The 25,772-nt window shown below is 37.2% G+C and overlaps 1 protein-coding gene across 4 annotated transcripts in view; it reads right to left on the bottom strand.

Annotated features, from left to right (window-relative positions):
- VPS13D (vacuolar protein sorting 13 homolog D) overlaps nucleotides 1-25,772 on the bottom strand; it is a 324,514-nt gene that overhangs the window by 156,715 nt on the left and 142,027 nt on the right. For all 4 annotated transcript variants that reach the window (XM_074306229.1, XM_074306230.1, XM_074306228.1 and 1 more), the window contains 11 exons: nucleotides 24,435-24,577; nucleotides 21,302-21,432; nucleotides 20,704-20,879; nucleotides 13,429-13,552; nucleotides 12,344-12,579; nucleotides 10,386-10,494; nucleotides 8,865-9,028; nucleotides 8,134-8,242; nucleotides 2,524-2,703; nucleotides 1,796-1,912; nucleotides 1,105-1,254 (listed from right to left, as the gene is read on the bottom strand). In XM_074306229.1, coding sequence (XP_074162330.1) covers nucleotides 1,105-1,254; nucleotides 1,796-1,912; nucleotides 2,524-2,703; nucleotides 8,134-8,242; nucleotides 8,865-9,028; nucleotides 10,386-10,494; nucleotides 12,344-12,579; nucleotides 13,429-13,552; nucleotides 20,704-20,879; nucleotides 21,302-21,432; nucleotides 24,435-24,577 — 1,639 coding nt within the window. The remainder of the gene's footprint in view (nucleotides 1-1,104; nucleotides 1,255-1,795; nucleotides 1,913-2,523; nucleotides 2,704-8,133; nucleotides 8,243-8,864; nucleotides 9,029-10,385; nucleotides 10,495-12,343; nucleotides 12,580-13,428; nucleotides 13,553-20,703; nucleotides 20,880-21,301; nucleotides 21,433-24,434; nucleotides 24,578-25,772) is intronic.

The following is a 25,772-nucleotide window of genomic DNA, read 5'->3' on the forward strand; positions in this document are numbered from 1 at the left end:
AATGAGATAATGAGATATTAGGTTCTTACTAAGTGCTAAGTTGGTATTTAACAATTCTCTGTTCTGGCCTTTAATGGGAGTTTTACTTCTGTGAACTCCTGGGGAGGAACTTGCATGCTTAGGAGGAGCAAGTTCATTGGTTGAAGTAATTTTTCCCAGAAGCCCTTGCGTTATCCTACGCCCATCCTCTGGGAGGATAAAAGAGGGTGGCACTCAAGAGATAGAGAATCTTGTCTGGACCAGACCTGGGGCGGCTCTCTGGAGGATAGAAGAGTCTCTGTTCTAGGTCAGAGTTGAGACGGCTCTCTGGAGGGAGAAGTCTCTCCTCTAGACCAGAGAGCAATCGTCAGTCTCTGGAGACAACTGCATATTACAAATCGGCGCCCAATGTGGGTCAAGGACTTTTGCTTATCCTGACAAGGACTTATTCTGAGCCTTTAAGAGGAGCTAGACAGGACCATCGCAAATTGGCGCCCAAACAGGGACAGACACGATCCCGATTCCAGTGGAAAAACCTGATTCAGATTCCAGTGGAAAAGACTTTTGATGCAAAAATAACCGTGAGTAACAAGGAAACTTTGTTAAAGATTAAGTGAGCGTTCTAATAGACAAATAAGAACCTAACAGGAAATGAGTGTAAACTGTTTGCATTTTTTGCTTTTCTCCCCAGATTATTTTTACCTTCCGAATCCAATTCTTCCTTTGCAACAACAACAACAACAACAACAACAAAATTCGGTCCTGCACATATATATTGTACCTAGGATATACTATAACATATTTAATATGTATGGAAATGCCTGCCATCTAGGGGAGAGGGTGGAGGGAAGGAGGGGAAAAATTCAGAACAGAAAGGAGTACAAGGGATAATGTTGTAAAAAATTACCTATGCATATGTACTGTCAAAAAATGTTATAATTATAAAATTAATAAAACAAACAAACAAAAAACCCAACAACATATGATTCCATGTAATTTTGTTACAGAAAATAGTGAGACATTTCTTATTAAATGTTTATGGTTGTTCAACTATCCAATCCGGATTTCAATTCAGGGTCATAAACAAAAAAAAAGATCAGAGAGTTTTAAAATTTCTCCTATTACCTGTACATCCTGAATGCTGAGTTCAAGCATGTGACTGGTTGCGAGTTGCGTGTAATGAACATTGATTCCTGTCAGGCTGGCAAAGACTAGTTCTTCTGGAGTTTTATTAATTAAAGACAACCCAATTCCACCTTCTAGTTTCACGAGAACCTGAATAAAAACAAAATATCCCAAACCAAGCACTATTTAAAAAGAAATGCTCAAGGTGGTGAGCTGAGAATGAGAAAAGGAAACTGTGTATAGTATTCCCTTAAATAACCTTGATACTATTCCACTCTAGCTCCCAAATTCAGAGCAAATACAAGTTACATGCTATTTGATTTAGTTTTTACAAATTTGTTTTTCTCTTTCCAAAGGCAGGAGCTGTTAGAATCAATGAAAAGTGCAAAAAGATCCTTTCATTTTTGTTTGTTTGTTTGTTTTCCCAATCTCAAATGCTATTTTAAACTTAAATAGCTATTTCTTCTATGCTAGAATATAGTTTTTGGATGAATTTAAAATGTCATTTGCAAACAGTATTCACCATGTTTGTGAAGCAAGATAACCAAAGGATGTCACAGTTGATACATTCAAATAGCAAATGATATTTAAAAGAAGATGGAAAGGGGGAAGAGGGAAGAACAGAGTTCAAAAAAAGTTAAAATAAAGAAGGGAAATCTCAAAACATAAAGTTGTCATATATGGATCTTACTTCTAATTCCTGCTCTGTATCTGGGCTCTTAAATTTCTGTAAGTCTTGTTCAGTAACAGGAAGGTCATCCGTTTCATACGAAGGACGGTCATTTTTCCGCTGGCTGAAGTCTGTTATCTAAAATCAAATAAATTACTAAGAAATATGCTTTTTATTTTTAATGTCAAATCAATTCTATGTAGATATTAATGAAAATATGGGAACTATAAATATTAGTGAGGGACAAGGAAAATTCAGTGTATATGACAGAGGCTTCAAGCTTCAGATATGAATAGCAAATTGTTTATTCTTCTGAATAAACTAAAAAAAAATTCTAAGCACATTCAGAAAGCAAACATAAGAGCCTAAAGTTTAACATTTTTATAAGATTTTTTTGTCTTAAGGCACAATTATTACAAAATATGAAGTTCATAGGTGTTATAACATTTAAAAAGTCCTATCATGTTGTTTTCTAGGGGATAAATGTAAAAGAGGAGGTGGGATTTTTTTTTTTTAATGGCAAAACAAAAATCAATGCAAGAAGTTCCCACGATGGCAGACAATATACAATTATATGTAAAATGTTATTAAAATGGAATCATTTAGACCTCTGTGTAAAAAGATGATGCTAGGAATTAACAAACTCATTAGGGGTCACAGTAGTTAGATTGAACTAAAGAAACCTAAACATCCTGTTTAAAAAAGAAGGAACATATTAAATTTGGAAGGTACATGTGATACATTGTCACCTGGAGTACTCGGGTTGGTCCATCTGGAATAACTTTAATAGCTAATATTCCAGATCCAGGTCTCATTTTGTGATCAATAAATTGCTGCTCAGGTGGAACTGGTCCCAAAAGTTCCAGAGAAGTATCAGGACCAAGAACAACTTCTGCTCCATCATATAAACCAGAGATTCCTCCTTTTGCCTAGAAGATGACAAAACACAGTCAGGGAAAAAGACAGATGTACCAACAATGTAATGTATCACATGAGAAGCAGAGACAGAAGTAGCCCCAGGCAACCAGAGTTTTGTCTCAGGTCTGACACAGAAGAACAAAGAAGATACTACTTTTCTTCCCCTGAACAATGTAACCAATCTGGCAATTTGGTCTTACTCCTCAGCCTGGTTCAGGGCTAGTGATTTCATCGGGGTTCCATCTGGACATCATGTTCCTCTCCTGGGGACACCTTCCCATTGAGATACCAAGAGTAGGAACTTATGCCTATGTTATAGGAGATACCTAAGATCAGTGGCAAAGATAGCATGCCCTGGCTGCCCTCCTCTCATCCTTTCCAAAGTAAAGTCTTAAGAGGGCAAGGACAGAGCTCCTTTGACCCCTACAGCATCCAAGAGAGTGCTAACTCCCTTTCCCCCATCTTTGACAGCCAAAGACAGGAGATGTTGGCTTGTTCCCACTATTACTTTCTGAACATTTTTGACAACCACTCCAGCACTTAGCATGGCACCTGGTGTTTAATAAATGTTTACTAAATTCAATTTGTTGAACTGAACCACTCAGTAAGTACTTTATGTCCTTTAGATTTAAATTCTCTCCTCTTAGTTCCTTGGTCTATGGGACCTGGGTCCCTCATCCTTCTCTCTTCTCTGCAATAAGATCCATCAGTACCTTACCTGCCTCAAATACATTTTCACCACAACTCCTTTTGCCTCCCAAACACTCTGGGGTTTTTCATTTCCCTTAACCTGACCAATTTTCATGACAATCTCAAGGCTATCAGCCACACACAGAAAGAGTAATATCTTATTAACTTCTTTCTCCAGCAACCTTAACTCAAATAAAATAACTTTGCCTTTCATGAAAATAGTACTTGATCCTAGTTAAACTCTTTTTAGCAAGAATTATTTTCAATTCTTACAAGACTTTCTGACTCTCCCATATTTGAGTAGCATCCAGTTCCTCCAAACTCCCATTTCTATGCAGATTTGGTTCTTAGGGATGCCTTCGGCCTTTCTCTTCTTTGTTAGTCCATCCCAACTGTTGTTTTCTGCCTTAAAGCTAAGAAAGTCTAGTTTTCATCTCTAAAGTTTAAACTTGTGAATTCTTCCTTTTTTTTAAGTTTAGAAAGATTAACTTATTAACACATCTTGCTTTACCACAAAAGGCTGTCTCTATAAACACCCAAACAAAGCTACTTACAAAGTTGTCTTACATCACTTTAAAGATATACAGAGTAATACAATAAATTTTGGAAAAAGTATGCTTGGATCTCAGGCTATTCCACAGATGTTTAATTTATACTGCTTTACTCAACTTTCTTTAGTGTGCAATGTCACACGCTCAACATTTATTCACTACTCTAAGAATCCACGTTTTTATCAATGTGGTAATTCCTTCCATCAATACAGATCGCATTCCCCTCTGTATTCTGATCAACACTTTTCATAAGTTGCTGTAACCAAAAACAATCACAACTCAGTAGAGAAACTGTCACCAATGAGCCTCTTCCAACTTGGATCAGCAGGTTTTTGTGTACTCCTGACAGAGCCTCTGAGAAGCCTCCATGACATCAGAAGGCATCAGAAGAAGACCTGAGAACATGAGAGATAGAGAAAGAGCTAAAAACTAGCCCTTGGGCCTTTTTCTTTAAGTCATCAGCTCACAGAATCTAAAAAACAACTGAAACTTATTAGGAAAGCACAGCAGGCTACCAGAGCCCACCACTTATCCTTCCAACAAGAAACAAATTCCAAAGCAGAAAAATTCCCAAAACAGGAATGAATTAGTATCCCAAAGTTTAGGGTTAGACAACATAGCAAAATACTTTGAGGACAGGCCTTTTCTAAAACAAGGTGTAATAACACAAGAGCTAAGGAGATTCAAGATATTATGGCACAGTAAGCTCTAAATGCAGCCTAAACCAAAGCCATATTATTTCCATAGACAGAGCATAGACAAGCCAGACAGAGGGTGGAGAAGGGATTCCATATTTGTTTGCTTTGTTAATTCATGAAACCAGAGTTCAAAAAGTGAGTAAAGAAAAAAAAAAAAAACTTTTCAGTTGTTAATTTGTAGGGCAGGTTTCAACAAGGAGAGTGCTTTTGTGACTGGTAAAGGTTTAAAAAGAAAGTACTTATATTTCCTTATAAGGCTATTATCAGAAATTGCTTTAACCTTTTCAGTTAATGAATTGTTCAGAATAACTGGATTTTAAAAAGCTTATTTTCCCAAACAAAACAAGTTCTCTATTGAATATTTTACTACAGAATTATTCAATGGTATAAAAATGACAAAATTGTGTGTGTGTGTGGGGGGGGGTTGGGTTTCTTTTAAATAGACTTAAAAAAAAAAAAAAAAACCACCACAGAAGGATTAACTTGGGGGGAATGGTAAAGCGAGAAAGAATATATACACAGAGGATTATGAGGATTTTCGAAACACATCAGAAATAAAAGGTGGATCAGACATAGGACTCACTGTTTCTAACAAGGCCCCTCTTGCCTCAAAAAGGATGAATTGTAATGCTAATTGAAAAATCACAAATCTGTTCCAGATGTATGCTTCATATAGCAGGGAGCTTGTCTTTGATCCAAAGAGCTCAGGGCAGTAGGAGTAAAGAAAGTACAGTTTTACTCAATAGTAGTCAGGGACTGCCCTGACTGCTGAACAAAACAACCTTGATATCAGCCCCAGAGCACGTTTTTGCTATAAAAACCAATTTATCACATGGAAGAACAACTTGGTTTCTACCTAAGAAAACATACCATGAATTTTCCCAATCACAAAACCTTCAAGTTGGAAGCAACTTCAGAGGCTTCCATCTAATCCAAAATCAGAGCCCCACAAGATTCCCTCTCCAACATACCCAACAAGGGGCCATGTGGCTGGCCACTGCTTGAAGACCTCCAGTGAGGGACAATTACAATGTTCCTGAAGCAGCACAAGCCACTTTGGGCTTCCCCAAATTTTTTTCTCACATCGTGCTTAAATTTGTCTCTGTAATTATCAATTACCCACTTCTAATTCTGGCCTTTGGGGACAAGCAAAACATGTTTAATCCTACTTTGATGTAACAGCTTTTTCAAATACTTGAAGACAGCTAAATATGTTGGCCCTCAACTTCCCAGGATTTCTCCTACCTTACCCTAAGGATTACCCTATTCTCTACCCTCTGTAGCATAAAAATCTCAAAGTCTCTTGCCATTCTAGTTATTTTCCTTTGAAAGCCCTCAAGTTTGTGGAACTCAGTAGTACATGTTCCCAGTACGAAACACAATTCTCCAAATGCAATTGATCCAAGTCATCAGAGTTCTCGATTCATCATTTGTAGATACTGTATTCCACATGAGAGCCTAAGGTTACATTAGTTTTCTTGGTTTTTATACCACATTGTTGAATCCTATTTAAGTTTGATAGCCACTCAAACTCCCAGAGTTTCCAGATGAACTGCTGATCAGTCATGTCTAGTTCACCAATTATTTATATGGTGTATTATTTAATCCCAAGTCTAAGATAATAGTTATACACATTTAATTTCAATTTACTAGATTTGGCCCCAAATTCTAGCTCGGCAAGATTTTTAGAGAAACTTATTCTGTCTGTCATTCAGTATAATTTCGATCCTTCCCTGCTTCCTACAATCTATAAATTTGACTAATGTCTTTATTCAAGTTACCAATGACATGTTCAGCAGTAGAGGGCCAATAACAAATACCTGGGGCATTCCCTCTACTGGCATCCAAAACAGTCAGTCAAGAAGCATTGATCAGCACTTCCCAGGAGCCAGACCCAGAGCCAAGTTCTAGGGATCCAAAGAAGGAGTGAAAACATGAAAAATGACACTTCAGCTCTGACCATTCAGCCAGCTCTGAATCTACTCAACTGTGCTGCAACTCAGTCTATATCCTGATGCCTTTTCCAATGAAGAGCATGCAGGGCTTGAGGACTTACGTCTGCTACAATCAAGACAAACTACAGATCTCCGATATTCCCCTCTCCAGTTAGTCTTATAATCAAAAAAGAGAATGAAGAAAGTTTTATGAGCCCTGTTATTGATAGAACCACCATGATTCTTTGTGATGACTACTTCCTTTTCTAGATATGCTTGCTAATCATCTCTTTAATAATATTTTGAAGATTTTAACCAGGATTCTAAGTTAAGTTCACTGACCTATAATCTATTGACTCCTTGTATTTTCTTTTTGGAAAACTGGGAGATTTCTCTCTCCAACACTGTGGTGAGTTCAGTCATTTCAGTCAGGAAGTGTCTGAGACCAGATTTGAACTTAGGAACATGACTCTAGGCCAGGCACTGTGTGCACTATGGCGCCACCTTACTGAACTTTCAATTCTGTGCTATTTCTGCCAATCTTTCAATTTTCACCAACACATGATTATCACATAAAGTGACATAATTCATCAAGGACAGCTATTTGTTACTGTGGGGAAGGGATTGGAGGATCATTTTGGATATCAACTCCTAACTATCTTGTGTCCTTAAGTCTAACTTTGGGTCTTTTCCAGTTCAAAACTGAGAAAAGAACAAAGAAGTAACAACTGAGAAGCTCGGTCTAAATACTGAAATCCTTCCCCTTTTTAAAGACACAAAGATGACACACAGACCCTGCGCTTAAAGATCTTATTTCCCAAGAGGACTGCAATCTCTACGCAAATCACTATGATACTGTCAAGAAAGGAAAGAGTACAAAGGCTAGGCCAAGGTAAAACACTTTAAGAAACCTGGATAAGGAAAATCCCTTTCATCTGGTACTATTAGGGAAGGTTTCATGAAAGACATGGCACCTGAGTTAGGGACTGAAAGGAGAGACTTTAGCAGTTAGAGGTAAAGGGGAATGGAATGAACCAAAATGGACAGGGGGTAAGAAAGGGTAGGACATATCTGGGAATATCAAAGTAGTGCAAATTGGTCAGAGGATCCAGTGAAAAGAATTAATGCATAATATGTGAGAATAGCCAACTGGAGAAAGACTAGAAAAACCTTTGATTACACGCAAGAATCATAAATTTGAAACAAGTTTGCCTAGAAATATTTAATCTGAATTGTCATTTTGACTCAAGTGCCCAGCAAACAGAGGGATATGCCTGAACAACAAAGTAATCTGCACTTTGACATTTGCTAGAAATACACTCACCAGGTCATTTTGGGATTCTTTAAAGAACACAGCAAAGACAACAGGAGAACATGCATAATTGTGAAAGTTTTTGATTAAAACTTCACAGGATTATTCCTAATATACCTCCCAATTACTACTCCATTTACTCTGGACTCTTCATTACCAAGAGTAAACCTAAATAAACCTAAGTACTGTTTGCTGAATGATCTTTTGGTAGGGGTGGGACACAGTGTTGCTGTCTCAAGCTTCCAACAGCACTGACCTGTACAACAAGCCCATGCAACCCACAAGTCAGCTTTCCTTCACGGAAACTCCACGTCTGGGTAGTGCTGCGCCGACGATCGGGCTTCCTCAGCATCAGAGGTTCAAATCTGGAGAGAGACAAAATGACAAGGACTAACTATTTCAAAATCTTCATTTCTGCTCACACAGAAATGAGCTGCTTGACTCTAAACTCCCTTGTAATGCCTTCTACTCTTAAAAAATTTAATGAAATGCCTGACTGTCTTGGGACTCAATCTAACTACTTCTTAAAGGCAGGAAAAAATGGGTATAAAATAAAAGGGAAAAATAATAAAACATCGGCCTCAAGTATTAACTTGGAAAAATATATACTACAAGAAATAATAAACTTGGATACATATTTTTCAATTTCTTACAAAGACATTTCTGTGAAACACAAAAAGAGATATCAATCATACCTACTTTAGATCTTTACATGGTCTCTGTTCTATTCTACCCAAAAATGCCTTATTTTACATCATGCATTAGTTGCTGCAAATTGCCTAACATCCTCTTGGAAGCAGGTGGGATATACATCTTAAATAAATAATAGCACCAGTTTAACAGATGGGAAAACATAAGCATAGAGTTATGCAAACAAATGCTTTATTGTTAATAATTTATTTCAATCTCAGTTTTAGAATTATACAGTTGGTTTTAACCTGAATTTATTAGCTATGAGTCTTAAACGCAAACTGCCTTGATAATAACCTGTTATCTGTCACAGCAGCGAGACCAGCAATGTCTAGAATGGCAGACCCTTCGACGGATCGAGAAGCTGCAGGTTTATTAGGGTTGTGAGGAACTGAGGAGCCTTCGTGGACCAACATGCCAGTCCCAGTCATCCTCCACAGCTGAGACCGCTTTCCTGGTTCCTAGAGTATGCATACGGGAAAAAATAAAACAGTAATCTTTTGAAGTTAAGATTGTCTCATCAGCTGAAGCTGAAAGAACTGCCAGTTTTCAGGAGGCAGTTAGCCTTAACTCATGCTGTAATCAGAAGAGGATCAGGAAATATCCTCCATTTCATGCAGCCTTTTGTAATTCTCATTTCACTACTAATTACAAGATGGTACTTGGGATAGATAAGAAGCAGGAAGATATACTAAGTTGTAATTCAACTCAAGTCAGCAAGTATATTATATTGAGCATCTTCTATTTGCCAAGTACTCTGCTGATCTGTGGGGAGACAAAGACAAAAAGTCCTTGTCCTCAAGGAACTTATATTCCCCTAGGAGGACACAATTAAATAAGAAGAAACTATAAAACATATATAAAGTAATTTCACTTAGGGGGAAGGCACTACCACCTGGGCAGATAAAGAAAAGCTTCCAGAACTAGGTTCTGAAAGAAGCCTAGAACTCTACAAAGTAGAGGTGAGAAGGAATGACCTTCTAGCTATGGAACTTAACTCAGAGCTAACTTATCTAAAATTCAAGTAACTCCAAAAGCTCAAATAACCAGCATTTAAAAAAAACAGCCCACATTCCGCTTAGATGACAGAGGGTTAAATTGCAAGTTAAACAAAATGAGATAAGATAGCTTTAAAAAGTAAAACAAAACAATGCTACCTCTGAAGCATATCTTCTTGTCAGTGCAGATGTCCCCTAAGTCTCAGCTCAGTGGAAAGAGCATTTAACTTGCAATCACAAGAACTGAGTTCAAAAATTGGCTCTACTCACTGTGTAATCTTGGAAAAATCACTTGTGCTTTCTGACTCTCAGTGTCCTCCTATGTTAAATGAGACAGTGAGCCAAGAGACACCTCTGTGACCCTAAGCCTTTGACATCTACAAGATCAAGCAAATGCCTCCTAATGTGGTTAAATGTAATAAAATTTTGTTTAGCAAATTTTAGTGGAGAAGTGTCAAACTAGCAGCCCAAACCAGTAACTGGAAAATGTTTAAGAAAATTAATTAAAATACAACACAACATTGACATGTTATTTTGTGGTTTTCTAAGTCAATCTATGGATTCATTTCTATTGGAGTTTGATCTCACTGTTTAAGAGTACTTTAATATCCAGAAAATTCACCATCTATTAGAATACACATTGTATGTACATGTATGTATGTATGTAGATACATGTATACATATTGTAATACTTCACACTGTTACATCAACTTGACTGAACTAGTCCTCAGAAAGGAACCTCTAAATTTCAATTAGAGATGTTAGGAACATCTGGTAGGATGCTTTCAAAAGGAGCTCCAATTAAAGCCCAGTTTCTTACCTTTTTCTTTAATATAACTCTCTGCGTTTTGGGTGAGACATCTAGGACAAGCTCTCCACAAGTAACAGCCTTGTTGGAAGCCACAGGCCTTCCTGTTCCTTCCTGCAATCTGGAATTTCATGAAAATCCAATATAAATTCAATGAAAATGAGAGTCTAATCATTTCTATGAAAGAATAAATAAGGAATAATGCAGAAAGGAAAGACTTATATTTTAGTTAGCAAATACACTAGATTTCTTTCCAATTCAAAGATGCACATCACATCTGACATGTAGAATATAGTGTAGAAGGTTATAATACTATATTTTCCATTCTGTGAAAATTTAATTTTTTTCTTCAGGTATAAAATGCTAACTAGATGATGAAAATTATCGAGGAAGACCTTCTTTCCAAGACTTCTGCCAGATTCCTGATTCTTACTTCCTTCTCTGGCAGAAATCAGGAATAAGAGAGCCAGGAGTACAGCCCTGTGGCAGCTAGGCAGTGAAGGTTTACTGATGAATAAGTCAGAGATTAACTCCTGCTTGTTTGACTTCCCGGGGGATTCAACATCCTAAGATCTCAGAGAATGCCAGCACAAGGGCTTTGCACTGTCTTAGATAACAATTTCAATGAGCTGGGTATATCTCTAAGCCCCAATACCACAAAGAAATTTGTTAGGTAAGAAGCCTGGAGGAAAAGTTTCAGTGCTACTCCCTCCATTAGTTACTATGAAGATGTGGGGAAACCTCAAAAGGAGATTCAATCACGGATTCATATAATCCTCCAAAAATTTCCTCCCATTAACTCCCTGCAGCTTTCAACTTACATAGCTCAGAAAACTGCCAGGGGTTGAACTTGGGAACCACAGGGTTGATATAATTTAAGGGGAAAACTACTGTTGAATATTTCCTATTATAGCCTTTGAAAAACTAAACATGTCATGCTATTTGTACATAGGCCGTTGGCAGAGTAGAGTCAATATTACCCTCACCAAAAAAGGAAGGGTCTTCAGGTCCCTGAAAGAGCTTCTATGTGTCCTTCAGGTAAGTAAATATCATATACTTATTGCCAGTCACCTCCACAGTAGGATGAAATTATTCTCAATAAGCTGTCATAGACTGGGACCTAATTAATTAATAAGAAGTCCAAATGGCAGTCCCCAAATTAAAAAAAAAAAAAAAAAAAGCTATATATAAGTATAGTTGTAGTGCTAAATAGTTGGTTATATCACCTTTTTGGTCAGAGAAATCTCATCTGAAATTTTCTCTGACAATATTAACATGGAAAGAGCAAGCTATACTTGAGATTTCCAAGAATGACTACCCAGAAGAAAAAATACCCAACACATTTTTACAGGCTTTTTTTGTTTCTAAACAAAAATACCATTGTTTGAATGACAAACTTGCCAAGCCTTATTTGAAGTTAACCTGCAATAAGTAGCTGCTTTTCACAATTTCTACAGCTAGATGATGACAAACATTCCAATTTGAAGGGTTTTGATGGGAAATTTGGCGCTTCTTGCAAACTCAACTATTTTGCATAAACTTCAGGAAAAACCTGGTATAATACTCAAATGTCAGCCTAACATAGTATCATCAGTGGGTGGCATATGGGTGTGATGATAAAAAGTTATTTTGCAATGAAGAACGAATAAGAAGAAAAGGGCTTTCAAAGAGCTGTGAGAAGGATTTAGGATTGACATAAAGAATATATAACCTTACAATAAGAGTTGTTAAAAGGTTATGGGAGGAGGGGTGTTGGGTAATTTTGAAAGAAAATACTCTATTCAATTTGGATAATGTTTGGCATTGGTCCAAGGGAAGGGGCTACATTAAAGGAACTCCCAAGAGTTTAGCCCAGGAGTTTATGATGATGACTGACCAGAATTTGTTCTGTCACTAGAATAACAGTTTAAAATCCAATGCCAGCTAATAACCAGATCCTTTTGCTTACAAGAAGAGTAACAAGGGATTACCCTGAGAATGTATATGTAGCAGCTATATAGATGAAGTTTTCATAATAAAGTTGCCAGTTGTCCTGGAAATCATTCATGTTGCAGTTAATCTCTGAGGAGCCCGCTCCTTTAACAGTTAATGTGATGAAAGGTGGCAGGACAGGCTCATCCCACGCATAATCCAGTGAGGTCATGGGCTTCACTTCAGTTCGGAGCCTGGGCTCAGCCACGCCGTGCTGAGTAAAGACAACTGGGACCTACAGGAATGGCAAAGAAGACAAAGAGGACTTTCATTCAGAGTGGTGACCTCAGGTGGTGAATCAGGGCCTTGCCGGGCAGCTGGCTTATGTTCCTGTTGGTTTCCGCCTGCTGACTGTAGATAGAAACAACTCCAGGAAAGTTTGGAGCCTCCCTTTTAAACCTAAGAATCCACCTATTCTAAGGAATCCTTCAGCTAAAGGGATTCCAGGGGACTCTTGGCAGGCAACACTTGAGAGTCTTCCCAATGATAAATTCCTAGGGTCAGCAATTTATATTCTGTGGCAATTTTCCCCCTGCTATGAAATACTTGAAAAGAAGAATTAAGGTTTTGGAATTGAAAGTATTAGTCACAGAAATCATTTAAAATCATTTTCATTTGGTTTTCTTTGGATGCCTGATTACAAACCTACAGCAAAGCTACCCATTGCTGGGCTGCTGGGATGGCCTAATTCTGAGTCACTTTTTCACTGACTATATGGAACTCTAAGAGCCAGCAACTCTGTGGCAGAAGGCCTGTTAGGAATGCCAAATGCTATAGTCAAAAAAAATCCTCGGGGACTACAGAATACTATCTGGCCTGGGCATATCTATTCTGCTCTCAGGACATTCATCTAATTAATTATCTGATGGTGACTCAGATTATTCAGTTTTATTACTGGTATTGATTTTCAGTGATAGGAAGGATACTAGCGATACTAAGGACCAAAAGGATTCCTACTTCTCATTCCTGCAAAGACAAAATGCTTCCAACCATTCTTCTTCAGGCAGCAAAAACCTTGATCTTTCTCTTACAAAACAATCAGTGTGGTCCTAAATGGGCTCCCTGCTAAGTTAAGACTTGATACCTTGGAAAAGTTGTCAATTCGGAAAGGAGGAGGTAACTGATCTGTGTCACTGAATGAAATTCTATATGTGGCTCCTCGGAGAGTAATTTCCACTCGAAGGAAGAAGCTTTTGCCTAGGGTATCTCTGCAAAAAAAAAAGACAATAAAATAGAATTCAAAACATTCAAAAAAACCAAACAAACCTCAAAACATTCAAAACAGCCTGATTTTCTACTGATATCATAATGGCAATATTATCAGATGAACAAAAACATCTGGGTGCCCATGCACAGCTCAATATATGCTAGATTAATCTATATAAAAAGATAGGATGTATACATAAGAAATTAAAAGCTTTCACAAAGAATTTGGTAATATTACATTTATAAAAGTAAACTTTCAGTTATATGTACATGGCAATGTACAGATAATGTCTTTATTCCAAGAGATTTCTTGTTCTCAACCAACATACTAATTGGTTAATTCCATTGTCATTAGCCTGAATACTGTTGGCAAATGAAACAAATTGTTGTGTTCATTCAACAGATATTATTTATCAGGTATTATCACTCTATACAAAGCATGGGGCTGGCTTTTAGACAAGATCTAATCCCTATTCTTTGAGCTTCAAGTTTAAGACATGACCCCAGATAACTAGAAAATAGCACATGAACCTTAGACTTATTCTCTTCCAGCTCTGCCTGAGAGTCTTCCCTATCACCCAAATACTCTCTTTTCTTATTTGCTGACTCCTTCACTAATGCCCAAACATGGACAAATTCCTGCATCTTCAAAAATCTTTGTTTAATCCTACCAACCCTTTAAAGCATCATTTATTAGTTCATTCTCCCCTTCACAGACAAACTTCCTGAAAAAGTTACCAGCACTTTCTAACCTCCCAATTATTTCTGAGCTCTTTATAAATCTGAAATTCAACCTCATCATTCAACAGAAATTGTTCTCTCCAAAAGTACCAATAACTTCAGTTGGTTAACCCAACAACATTTTCTTGTTCTTCATAATTCCTGACCTCTTAAAACATTAGATACTATTAACTACCCTTTCTCTTCCTAGACCCTGAAATATTATTTTTTCTCCTGAGTCTATCTCAATCTCTCACTCTCATCAGCTCCCAAAGATTCAACTATTATCTCTAATTAAATGATTCTCAGAGAATTTGATTATATTTCCAAATAAAACTGCTTTCTTCCTAACTTTTCTACTTCAATCAAGGGCACTATGAACAACAACTCAGTCACCCAGGTTAGCAAGCCCAGAAGGACCTTATTTTCATCTCTTCTCTCTTCCCCATCCGCTCATACACAATCAGTCATAAAATCTTATTAATCCAACTCCACAATCTCTTCTATCTATTATCTTCTTCCTTTCATGTGGAGGAGGGTAGTAAAGGAAGTAACTAAACATATATAGCATGTACTGTGTTCCAGGCACTGATCTAAAGGCTTTTACAAACATCATCTAATTGAGCAGGTTGATTTGAGAAAAGCATGGAAAGACTTACATGAACTGATGCTGGACACACTTCACAGGAGATCAATGTACACAGTAAAAGCAGCAATGTACAATGATCAATTAAAAATGACTTAGCCCTTCTTAGCACTACAATGATTCAAGATAATTCCAAGAAACTTGGGATGGAAAATGCCACTCGCATCCAGAGAGAGAACTATGGAGATTGAATGTGGATTGAAACATACTATTTTCAATTTTTTTAAAATTTGTGTTTGCTTTTTATTTCTCTCAAGATTTTTTCCTTTTGTTCTGATTTTTCTTTCACAACATGACTAATATGGAAATATGTGTAATATGATTGTACACATATAATCTATATCAGATTGTTTGTTGTCCTGGGGAGAGAGGAGGCAAGGAAGGGAGGAAAAAAAATTTTGGCTCTCAAACTCTTACAAAAATAAATGTTGAAAACTATTGTAGAAATATTTCATTGGATCCTTTCAACAACTTTGCGAGGTGGTTACTATTGCTATATTCATTTTGTAGTTGAGAAAGGACAAAGATAACTTGCCCGGGCTCAGTGAGCTAATATCTGAGGCCACACTGAAACCGAGGTCCTCCCATCCAACACTCTATCCACTGCACTACCACATGGCCATGACCCTTGTATAAATGACCTTTCACTTGGGTCAGTTCAGTAACTACCTGAATGATCTGCTTCCTGGCTCTTCTCACTCGAATCTATTCTTCTCCCAACAAGTAGTCAAATGGACATTCCTTTTTTTATTAAAAAGCTTTTCATTTTCCAAAAATATACACAGATGATTTTTAATATTCACCTTTGCAAAATCTTGTGTTCAAAATTTTTTTCTTCCTCTCTTCCCCCCACTCCCTCCCCTAGATGGCAAATAATCCAATATATGTAAACATATGCAATTCTTCTATACATATTTTCACAATTATGCTATACAAGAAAAAGGAAAAAAAAAATGAGTAGCAAGTAAACAACAACAAAAAAGGCAAAAACATGATGTTGGGATCCATATTTAGTCCCCACAGTCCTTTTTCTGAATGCAGATAATTCTCTCCATCACAAGTCTATTAGAATTGGCCTGAATCACCTCACTGTTAAAAAGAGCCACATCGCCCCCAACCAAAAATTAAACTCGAAATACAAAAATTAAAAGGAGAAATCAATAAAATTGAAAGTAAAAAAACTATTGAATTAATAAATAAAACCAAGAGTTGGTTTTATGAAAAAGCCAATAAAATAGATAAACCTTTGGTAAATTTGATCAAAAAAAAGAAAGAGGAAAATCAAATTGATTGTCTTACAAATGAAAAGGGGGATCTTTCCACCAATGAAGAGGAAATTAGAGAAATAATAAGGAGTTACTTTGCCCAACTTTATGCCAATAAATTTGATAACTTAAGTGAAATGGATGACTTCCTCCAAAAATATAGGCTCCCTAGATTAACAGAGGAGGAGATAAATTGCTTAAATAGTCCCATTTCAGAAAAAGAAATAGAACAAGCTATTAATCAACTCCCCAGGAAAAAATCCCCAGGGCCAGATGGATTCACATGTGAATTCTACCAAACATTTAAAGAACAATTAGCCCCAATGTTATATAAATTATTTGAAAAAATAGGGGATGAAGGAGTCCTACCAAATTCCTTTTATGACACAGACATGGTACTGATACCTAAACCTGGTAGATCGAAAACTGAGAAAGAAAATTATAGACCAATCTCCTTAATGAATATTGATGCTAAAATCTTAAATAAGATATTAGCAAAAAGACTTCAGAAAATCATCTCCAAGATAATACACTATGATCAAGTAGGATTTATTCCAGGAATGCAGGGCTGGTTTAATATTAGGAAAACTATTAATATAATTGACCATATTAATAATCAAATTAATAAGAACCATATGATCATCTCAATAGATATAGAAAAAGCATTTGACAAAATCCAACATCCATTCCTACTAAAAACTCTTGAGAGTATAGGAATAAATGGATTATTCCTTAGAATAATCAGGAGTATATATTTAAGACCGTCAGTAAGCATAATATGCAATAGAAATAAACTGCAACCTTTCCCAGTAAGATCAGGAGTGAAACAAGGTTGCCCACTATCACCATTACTATTCAATATAGTACTAGAAACGCTAGCCTCAGCAATAAGAGCCGAGAAAGAGATTCAAGGAATTAGAGTAGGAAATGAGGAAATTAAACTATCACTTTTTGCAGATGACATGATGGTATACTTAGAGAACCCCAAAGACTCTGCTAAAAAGCTACTAGAAATAATTCAAAATTTCAGCAAAGTGGCAGGATACAAAATAAATCCACATAAATCCTCGGCATTTTTATATATCACTAACAAAATGCAACAGCAAGAGATACAAAGAGAAATTCCATTCCAAACAAATGTTGAGAGTATAAAATATTTGGGAATCCATCTACCAAAGAAAAGCCAGGAATTATATGAGAAAAATTACAAAACACTTGCCACAAAAATAAAATCAGATTTAAATAATTGGAAAGACATTCAGTGCTCTTGGATAGGCCGAGCGAATATAATAAAGATGACAATACTCCCCAAACTAATCTATTTATTTAGTGCTATACCAATCAGACTCCCAAGAAACTATTTTAATGACCTAGAAAAAATAACAACAAAATTCATATGGAAGAATAAAAGGTCAAGAATTGCAAGGGAACTAATGAAAAAAAACTCAGAGGAAGGTGGTCTAAGTGTACCTGATCTAAAGCTATATTATATAGCAGCAGTCACCAAAACCATTTGGTATTGGCTAAGAAATAGACCGGTAGATCAGTGGAACAGATTAGATACAAAGGACAAAAAAGGGTACATCTATAGCAATCTAATCTTTGACAAACCCAAAGATTCCAACATTAGGGATAAAAATTCATTATTCGGAAAAAACTGTTGGGAAAACTGGAAATTAGTATGGCAGAAATTAGATATGGATCCACACTTAACACCATATACCAAGATAAGATCAAAATGGGTCCATGACTTAGGCATAAAGAGGGAGATAATAAATAGATTAGAGGAACAGAGGATAATCTACCTCTCAGACTTGTGGAGGAGGAAGGAATTTATGACCAGAGGAGAACTAGAGATCATTATTGATCACAAAATAGAAGATTTTGATTACATCAAACTAAAAAGTTTCTGTACAAATAATACTAATGCAAACAAGATTAGAAGGGAAGTAACAAATTGGGAAAATATTTTTAAAAACAAAGGTTCTGACAAAGGTCTCATTTCCAAAATATATAGAGAACTGACCATAATTTATAAGAAACCGAACCATTCTCCAATTGATAAATGGTCAAAGGATATGAACAGACAATTCTCAGAGGAAGAAATTGAAACTATATCCACTCACATGAAAGAGTGTTCCAAATCACTACTGATCAGAGAAATGCAAATTAAGACCACTCTGAGATACCACTACACACCTGTCAGATTGGCTAAGATGACAGGAACAAATAATGACAAATGTTGGAGGGGATGTGGGGAAATTGGGACACTAATACATTGCTGGTGGAGTTGTGAAAGAATCCAGCCATTCTGGAGAGCAATCTGGAATTATGCCCAAAAAGTTATCAAACTGTGCATACCCTTTGACCCAGCAGCGCTACTACTGGGATTATATCCCAAAGAAATACTAAAGAGTGGAAAGGGACCTGTATGTGCCAAAATGTTTGTGGCAGCTCTTTTTGTTGTAGCTAGAAACTGGAAGATGAATGGATGTCCATCAGTTGGAGAATGGTTGGGTAAATTGTGGTATATGAAGGTTATGGAATATTATTGCTCGGTAAGAAATGACCAGCAGGAGGAATACAGAGAGGCTTGGAGAGACTTAAATCAACTGATGCTGAGTGAAATGAGCAGAACCAGAAGATCACTGTACACTTCAACAACAATACTGTATGAGGATGTATTCTGATGGAAGTGGAAATCTTCAACATAAAGAAGATCCAACTCACTTCCAGTTGATCAATGATGGACAGAGGTAGCTACACCCAGAGAAGAAACACTGGGAAGTGAATGTAAATTGTTAGCACTAATATCTGTCTGCCCAGGTTGCATGTACCTTCGGATTCTAATGTTTATTGTGCAACAAGAAAATGATATTCACACACATGTATTGTACCTAGACTATATTGTAACACATGTAAAATGTATGGTATTGCCTGTCGTCGGGGGGAGGGAATAGAGGGAGGGGGGGTAATTTGGAAAAATGAATACAAGGGATAATATTATAAAATATATATATATATAATAAAAAAAAAAATTTAAAAAAAAAAAAAAAAAAAAAAGAGCCACATCGATCAGAATTGATCATTGCATAATTTTGTTGTTACTACATACAATGTTTTCCTGGTTCTGCTCATTTCACTTATCAGTTTGTGTAAGTGTCTCCAGGTTTTTCTGAAATCATTTTGCGGATCGTTTCTTATAGAACAATAATATTCCATTACATTCATATACCACAATTTATTCAGCCACTTTTCAGCTGATGGGCATCTACTTAGTTTCCTTGCCTTGACAAAAAGGGCTCCTACAAACACTTTTGCACACGTGGGCAAATGGATATTTCTAAAGCTGACATATTGCCCAGATGCTCCTGAAGCCCCTCCAGATGCTCCCTGAGGTCTCTGGGATTAAATTACCAACTCCCCCATTTGGGTTTGCTATCTTTGGTGATGCTGTTGGAACCAACTTTTCCAGGTTCACTGCACATTACTTCATTGTGTACATTCATGGAAAGAAGTAATGTGGAAAAATTAAAGTGGGAAACAATCCAAAAATTATTTGTTTGACTTAGGAATGCATTAGCTTGATGGGGTGAGTCATGAGTTTGGGTAATGGATTTATCTTCCTATTCGTGTTCTGCATCACCTTGTTGTGTGTCTTCCACAGAAGTGCCTCTTCTCCTGCAATTCTCTCTCCCTTGACTGCACTTACATGACTGTAAATTCCACCTTTATACAAAGACTTCCAAATCTGCCTCTCCAATTCCAGCCTCTCCTCTTTTTAAAAAATAAATAAAATTCAATAGGAATACTTGGAATGCTTTGCAAAAACATATATCAAACAAGGGGATCTACCCTACCAAGGTAATATATGAATATACATGATGAAGCCCTGACTGTTAACACATGTACATAAAAATGAATCTAGGATTCCAAATTGGATGCGTTATCACAGAACTCAAAATTCTTTGGATCGAGTTTCATGGGACAGAATAAATAACTTGATAGTGAGACAATACAATAACCCCTGGACTGGCTGAGATTTTTTTATTTTTTACTTTCACTATTAAAAGCTTAAAGAATCCTAGGCTAGGAATAAGGAGTCAGACTACTTATGACAATGGCACTGAATCCATGGGAAATGTGTACAAACTTATAAGAATAGATTAAAAAATAAGTAATCAGATTCTTCATTTAAATCTAAGAAAAATTTCTAGAGTTCCAGGCAATCATTATTCATCACATGAGCTCAGTGTTCTTCTGACAATTCTAACCCTTGGTCTTTGTAACTTGCCACAACCGTCTACCTGAATACAAGCAGTTCTTTCACTGCAGCGAAGAAGACGAACACTGCCATTAAGCTCGTTCCACCAACATACTCATGCTCGTATGAGCTTCACCAGGTTAGGGCTAAACTAAACACAAACAAGTCACAGCAGAAGAAGGCAGGGCAATGGGCAGTTTCCATGATTGCAATCCCAATGAAGTGTATCTTGTCTGACTAGAGATGCCCTCTGCTTACCTCATATTGATATGGAATGAGTTGTTCTTGTTGACTTCAAAGCCTCCAGACCAAACACAGTTGGGGACATCCATGAGACGCACACATAAGAGCTGGTCGTAGTCATTTCGGGGCCAGTGGAAAACCACACTGGAACCAGGGAGGGTAGAGATATAACCATCAGGATTGGATGTTCCCTAAAAGATAGCAGCCCATTAAAGTCGAGTGAACAAATGAGGTTATTTTCTATCTTCAAACTGTTAGACCTCTTGCCTCCCACCCAAAATGGAGATCCCATAGTATAGTCCCCATAAGAATAGAGTATCCTCTACTCTTAAATGTAAACACTTTTTGAACACAGGTTTTTTTCTGGGTGTTCCAAAATAAGCTCAGTCATGATTTATTAGAATACATAGTTAAAGTAAGTATTTGAACAAGGCACTTCTATTACTTGTTTTGACTACAGCAAACATTATTGGCATTCCATTAATAATAGCTAAGTTTCCACAAAGTTGGGTTTAAAATGAATGCTTCTCAAGCAATACCCAGCTTATTCAAAAATAATAGTCATTAGGCTATTAATTAAGTACCAGTCAATCTTCATAGGAAAATTTCTTACCTGTCCCTTGGCAAATTCTCTCTGTGCAAAAGCTAGCTTATGAGATGACTTATTATCTAGCAGATATCTGGGTGCAAAGTTGACCATGCAAGTATCAATGTAGCGACCTCGGCCTTTTTTGACATCAATACCTAAAAATAAGATCAATTCTGATCAACTGATGCAGAGAAAGAAAAGAGTTGAACCAAAAAAAACATACTTTCATGAACAAAATTGGGTGTCTCCAAAGAGTTCTATCCTGAGCCCTCTTTTCCTCTCCTTCTACACTATTTCACTTGGTGACTTCATTCATTCTCATAAATTTAATCATCATCTTTCTACTGATGATTCTCCAATCTAATTACTCTGACCTAATCTCCAGTCTCCCATCTCCAACTACTTATCAGGTATCTCAAACCAGAACTAGATATCTTAAACATTCCTCCCTTTCAAACTTCCCTATTACTGTTGAAAGCACCACTTATCCTTCAAATCTCCCAGTGTCACACCATAGAGGTCATCCTTGACACCCCCTTTACATAACATGTTGCCAGTTTCACCTCTGCAACATGTCCTGAAAATGCTTCCATGTTCTTCTGCCACTGTCACACCTGGTATAGACCGGCCCTCAGCCTCTCAAGCCTCAATTATTGCAATAGCCTGTGGAGAGACTTCTGCCTACCTCAAGTCTGTCCCCACTCCAATCTTGCCTCCATTCAGACATTAAAGATTTTCCTATAGTAAAGGTCTACCCCGTCATCTCCTTATACAATAAACTTTGGTGATTCCCTATCACCTCAAGAATCAAGTATGAAATGTTTGGCATTCAAAGCTCGTAGTCCCTTCCTACCTTTCTGGTTATCTTCCACCTTCCTCCTCACACACTCTTGACCCAGTGACATTGGCCTCTTGCCTTTTACCCCAACAAGACATTAGGTCTCATCTCCGAGCATTTTTTCTGGCCGTTCATCCATGCCTGGAATGCTCTCTCTCCTCATATCCATCTCTTGGCTTCCCTGGCTTCTGTCAGGTCCCAGCTAAAACCCTACCTTCTATATAAAGCCTTCCCCAATCTCTTTTAATTCTAGGGTCTTCCCTCTGAGGCTTATTTCCTTTGTAAGCTGTCCCTAACTTGTTTGCACATCATTGTTCGCATGTTATCTTCCCAATCTGATTGTGAGTTCCTTAAAGACAGGGACATTCTTTGTATACTCAATGTTTAGCACTTTCCCCAGCATACAATAAACACTTCATGAATGTTTACTAGTGCAGTAAGCTCCCGATTCAATTCATTGTACAGATTTGGAAATGAAAGTATGATCCTATTAGCAGAGTGTAGCCTTCTATTCTAATCTTAGTAGCATTTCATCTATAACTACTCAATTCATTATTAGTCACTCCATGTTGCCTAGCCTGATTTCCTTAGAAACACTGTAATAAAACCAGTATAATTGGAATGAACAGGATTCATCCACAAGCATTTAGTTTCAAATAGCAAAAGTTGGCCATTGTTATAATTTTATGTAATCTACTCCTGTCCATCTGTGTCTAAGTTTATGCCCCAAATATTTGCAATCTTAACCACCATTCTTATCCTTGGTCAAAAACCTCCACCCATACCCTACAACAAGCTATATACTTTACATAACATGATCCAAAAAGAGAAAAGCATTATGGGAAAAGCAATGAGAAAGAAAACCTGAAACACCAAATCCAAACCCTGAATGATTTTATAAAGATAAATTACCTGAGATCAACAAATCAGTAGTAAATAACATAAAATCTATCACAATGGATGGATACATGATAATCAAAAAATGCTAATTATCAATATAAACAAATGTTTAAATAATTATGAAGGCTTACAAACACTTAAAGGGCTGGATAAATCATAAAACACCAAAGAACTTAGAAATGTTAAGTCAATCAGTTTGAAAAACAGATAAAACTTATTTTACTACACTAGTAACTGGCACATCTTATGCCTTTTCTTTAATTAGGCAGAAGCTATCTTCTCTGTATCTTGAACACTGAGATGCTTAAAACCTGCTAACTGTTTTCATTTTCTCAATGACAAGCACCAGTGCTCAGTTTCAGACAGCATCAGTTGATACTCTGAGTCTGGCTTCAACAATAAAGTGTCACTGGGAATTAAGCCTGCAACAACCTGCCAGAACTCCAGCTATGTGCTTGCTGGGCCCAGCTGGTACTGCCTGGTCTCCCACCTCCAGGCTTTCCTGTCTATGCTCCCTTCTCGGCACAGCCACTGTGCTGGCACTCCTAACATACACATGTGGCCAAGTTAGTGCTCTTTTGTATTTCCTGTCTGCCTCTTCGAGCTGGGCGCAGCTGATCTTCCCAAGCTCAGTAGGTACTGTACCTTCTAAATAAATAATGCAATGATGGCATCTTAATTTTTCCCTTTTAATGTGCGAATGATGATGCCTGACTGTACAGGTATTCAGTTCAAATGAATATGTACTTACTAAGTACCTACCATGACAGCTACTGCCTTGTATGCTAAGGACACAAAGACAAAAACCAGTCATTTCTTCGAGGAGCCTACATACTACTGAAGGGAGTTTGTGACATTAGAAATAAGACAAAGCACAATTATTATTTTCATCATTATTACTGTTTTTGAAAAAAGATAAGTCAAATTTATCTTAATCCCTACAATAATACTCCTGGTCTCTCTGTGGGACCAGCCCTTTTCAGTATTTTGGAACTATGATTTAGCAGTTTAGCAATTTTCATGCACTCTTTTCAAGTTCAGGGCATGAATTCTAGACCTGCCTGTGACTCAGACCTGTCCTTCAGTGCCAGGCAAGTCACTAAAATATTCTGCTCCAGTTTCATGGAGAAAAATGCCACCCTCTTCCTAAGTTTGTAAACTTCAATGAATTTTGGGGAAAATGAAGAAAAGCCTTTCTAAATGTTCCTATTGTTCTTTCAAAAATAAGGATTCAAGTCAAAATGATACTTTTTCCTGGTCATAGGTAAGCATGAAATTAAATAGACAAGACAGCCCTCAAGAGAGAGCTTTTTGAATGGTATCTAAGTCACTTCTTGGTACTCCGAGAGAGGCAGCCCAAAGGCCACGACTATACTGGGGCAAGCTTAAGGCTGCAGCACATGGTCAAGGGTCACATACCAATGTTATAAATCAGACCAGGCCGGTTTCCTGGTTGGATCACTTTCAGGGCTCGAACTCCACTTCCACCATCCAGTGAAAAGCCCTGGCACCAGCCAGGCACACCTTCAGGGTGAATCCCCCTACCGATCCTCATGGTACAGCTGTTGGGCAGAAAAGCAAGTAAGTGGAAAAGAAGTCTATTTTTCCAAAGTGATACAGAATAGATACTTTCGAACTGTGGTGATGGAGAAGAGGTTTTAGACCCCTTGGACAGCAAGGAGGTCAAGACAGTCAATTTTTTTTTTTTTAAGACAGTCAATACTTAAAGAAATTATATCAGATTATTCATTGGAAAGCTAATTACTAAAGCTGAAGTTTAAATACTTTATTCCTATAATGAGAAATCCAGACTCATTGCAGAAGATCATGATGTTAGGAAACACTGAAAGTAAAAGGAGAAGGGGATGGCAAAGCATGAGATGAATAGATAGCATCATGGAAGAAATGACTATGGTCAGATTTTGGGAGACAGTGAAAGACAGAAAGGCGTGGCACGTGATGGTCCATAGAGTCACTAAGAATTGGACACAAGCAAATGAGCAAATACAACATTCTTCTAACACCAGTCCTTCCCTCCAATTTCTATCCTGTGGTTAAGGGCATCACTTGCTTCTAATATTAATGCAATGCTCAAATTCTAGTTATCCAGTCATAGGCCATGAGCTAGACTACTACAGAATCCTACATCAATTTTCAGAAGTCCAATGATAATTTTTATTCACATGACCTTCTCCCCTTCCCCCAGAATCTTAACTCCTCACCCATTGCAGAATACTGCTAAGATTGCCAATATCATAACATTTAGCTTTTCACTCTGTAATGGTTTGAGTCTTAGAATTAAGTGCTAAATTAAGAGTCTTAGAATTAAGTACTGAAAAATAAATAGGGTGAAGTGAGTCACTGTGCTTTCTTTCCTGGAAGCATCATTTGATACAAGTTACTTCCTAGAGAGCTAGGAGCTGGAAACAAAAAGCCCTAGAGACTGTCATTTGGTCAAAAGCATTAAGATGGTAAACACAATCAGAACTTCAAGAGTGTTTGTGTGCCTTTAGCCGCAAGGAGACTCCTTGAGAACATCTGGGTATACGTGACTAAAAAAAACTTAAGTTTAACATAAAGTTTTACGTTGGTGGCTGAGCTTCCCGGACAGCTTTCTTCACCTGCCAAGCCCAGAGCCCCAGTCAATACTCTTTTCAACATGGATGCTAAATTACTGAAACTTAACTCTAGTTTTGCTTGGTGGAACAAATCCACATTTATTAAAGCAGAACACTCAAAAAAGCACAGAAACTATGT

This window comes from Sminthopsis crassicaudata, chromosome 3 (assembly GCF_048593235.1).
Source record: "Sminthopsis crassicaudata isolate SCR6 chromosome 3, ASM4859323v1, whole genome shotgun sequence".
NCBI classification, from domain to species: Eukaryota; Metazoa; Chordata; class Mammalia; order Dasyuromorphia; family Dasyuridae; genus Sminthopsis; species Sminthopsis crassicaudata.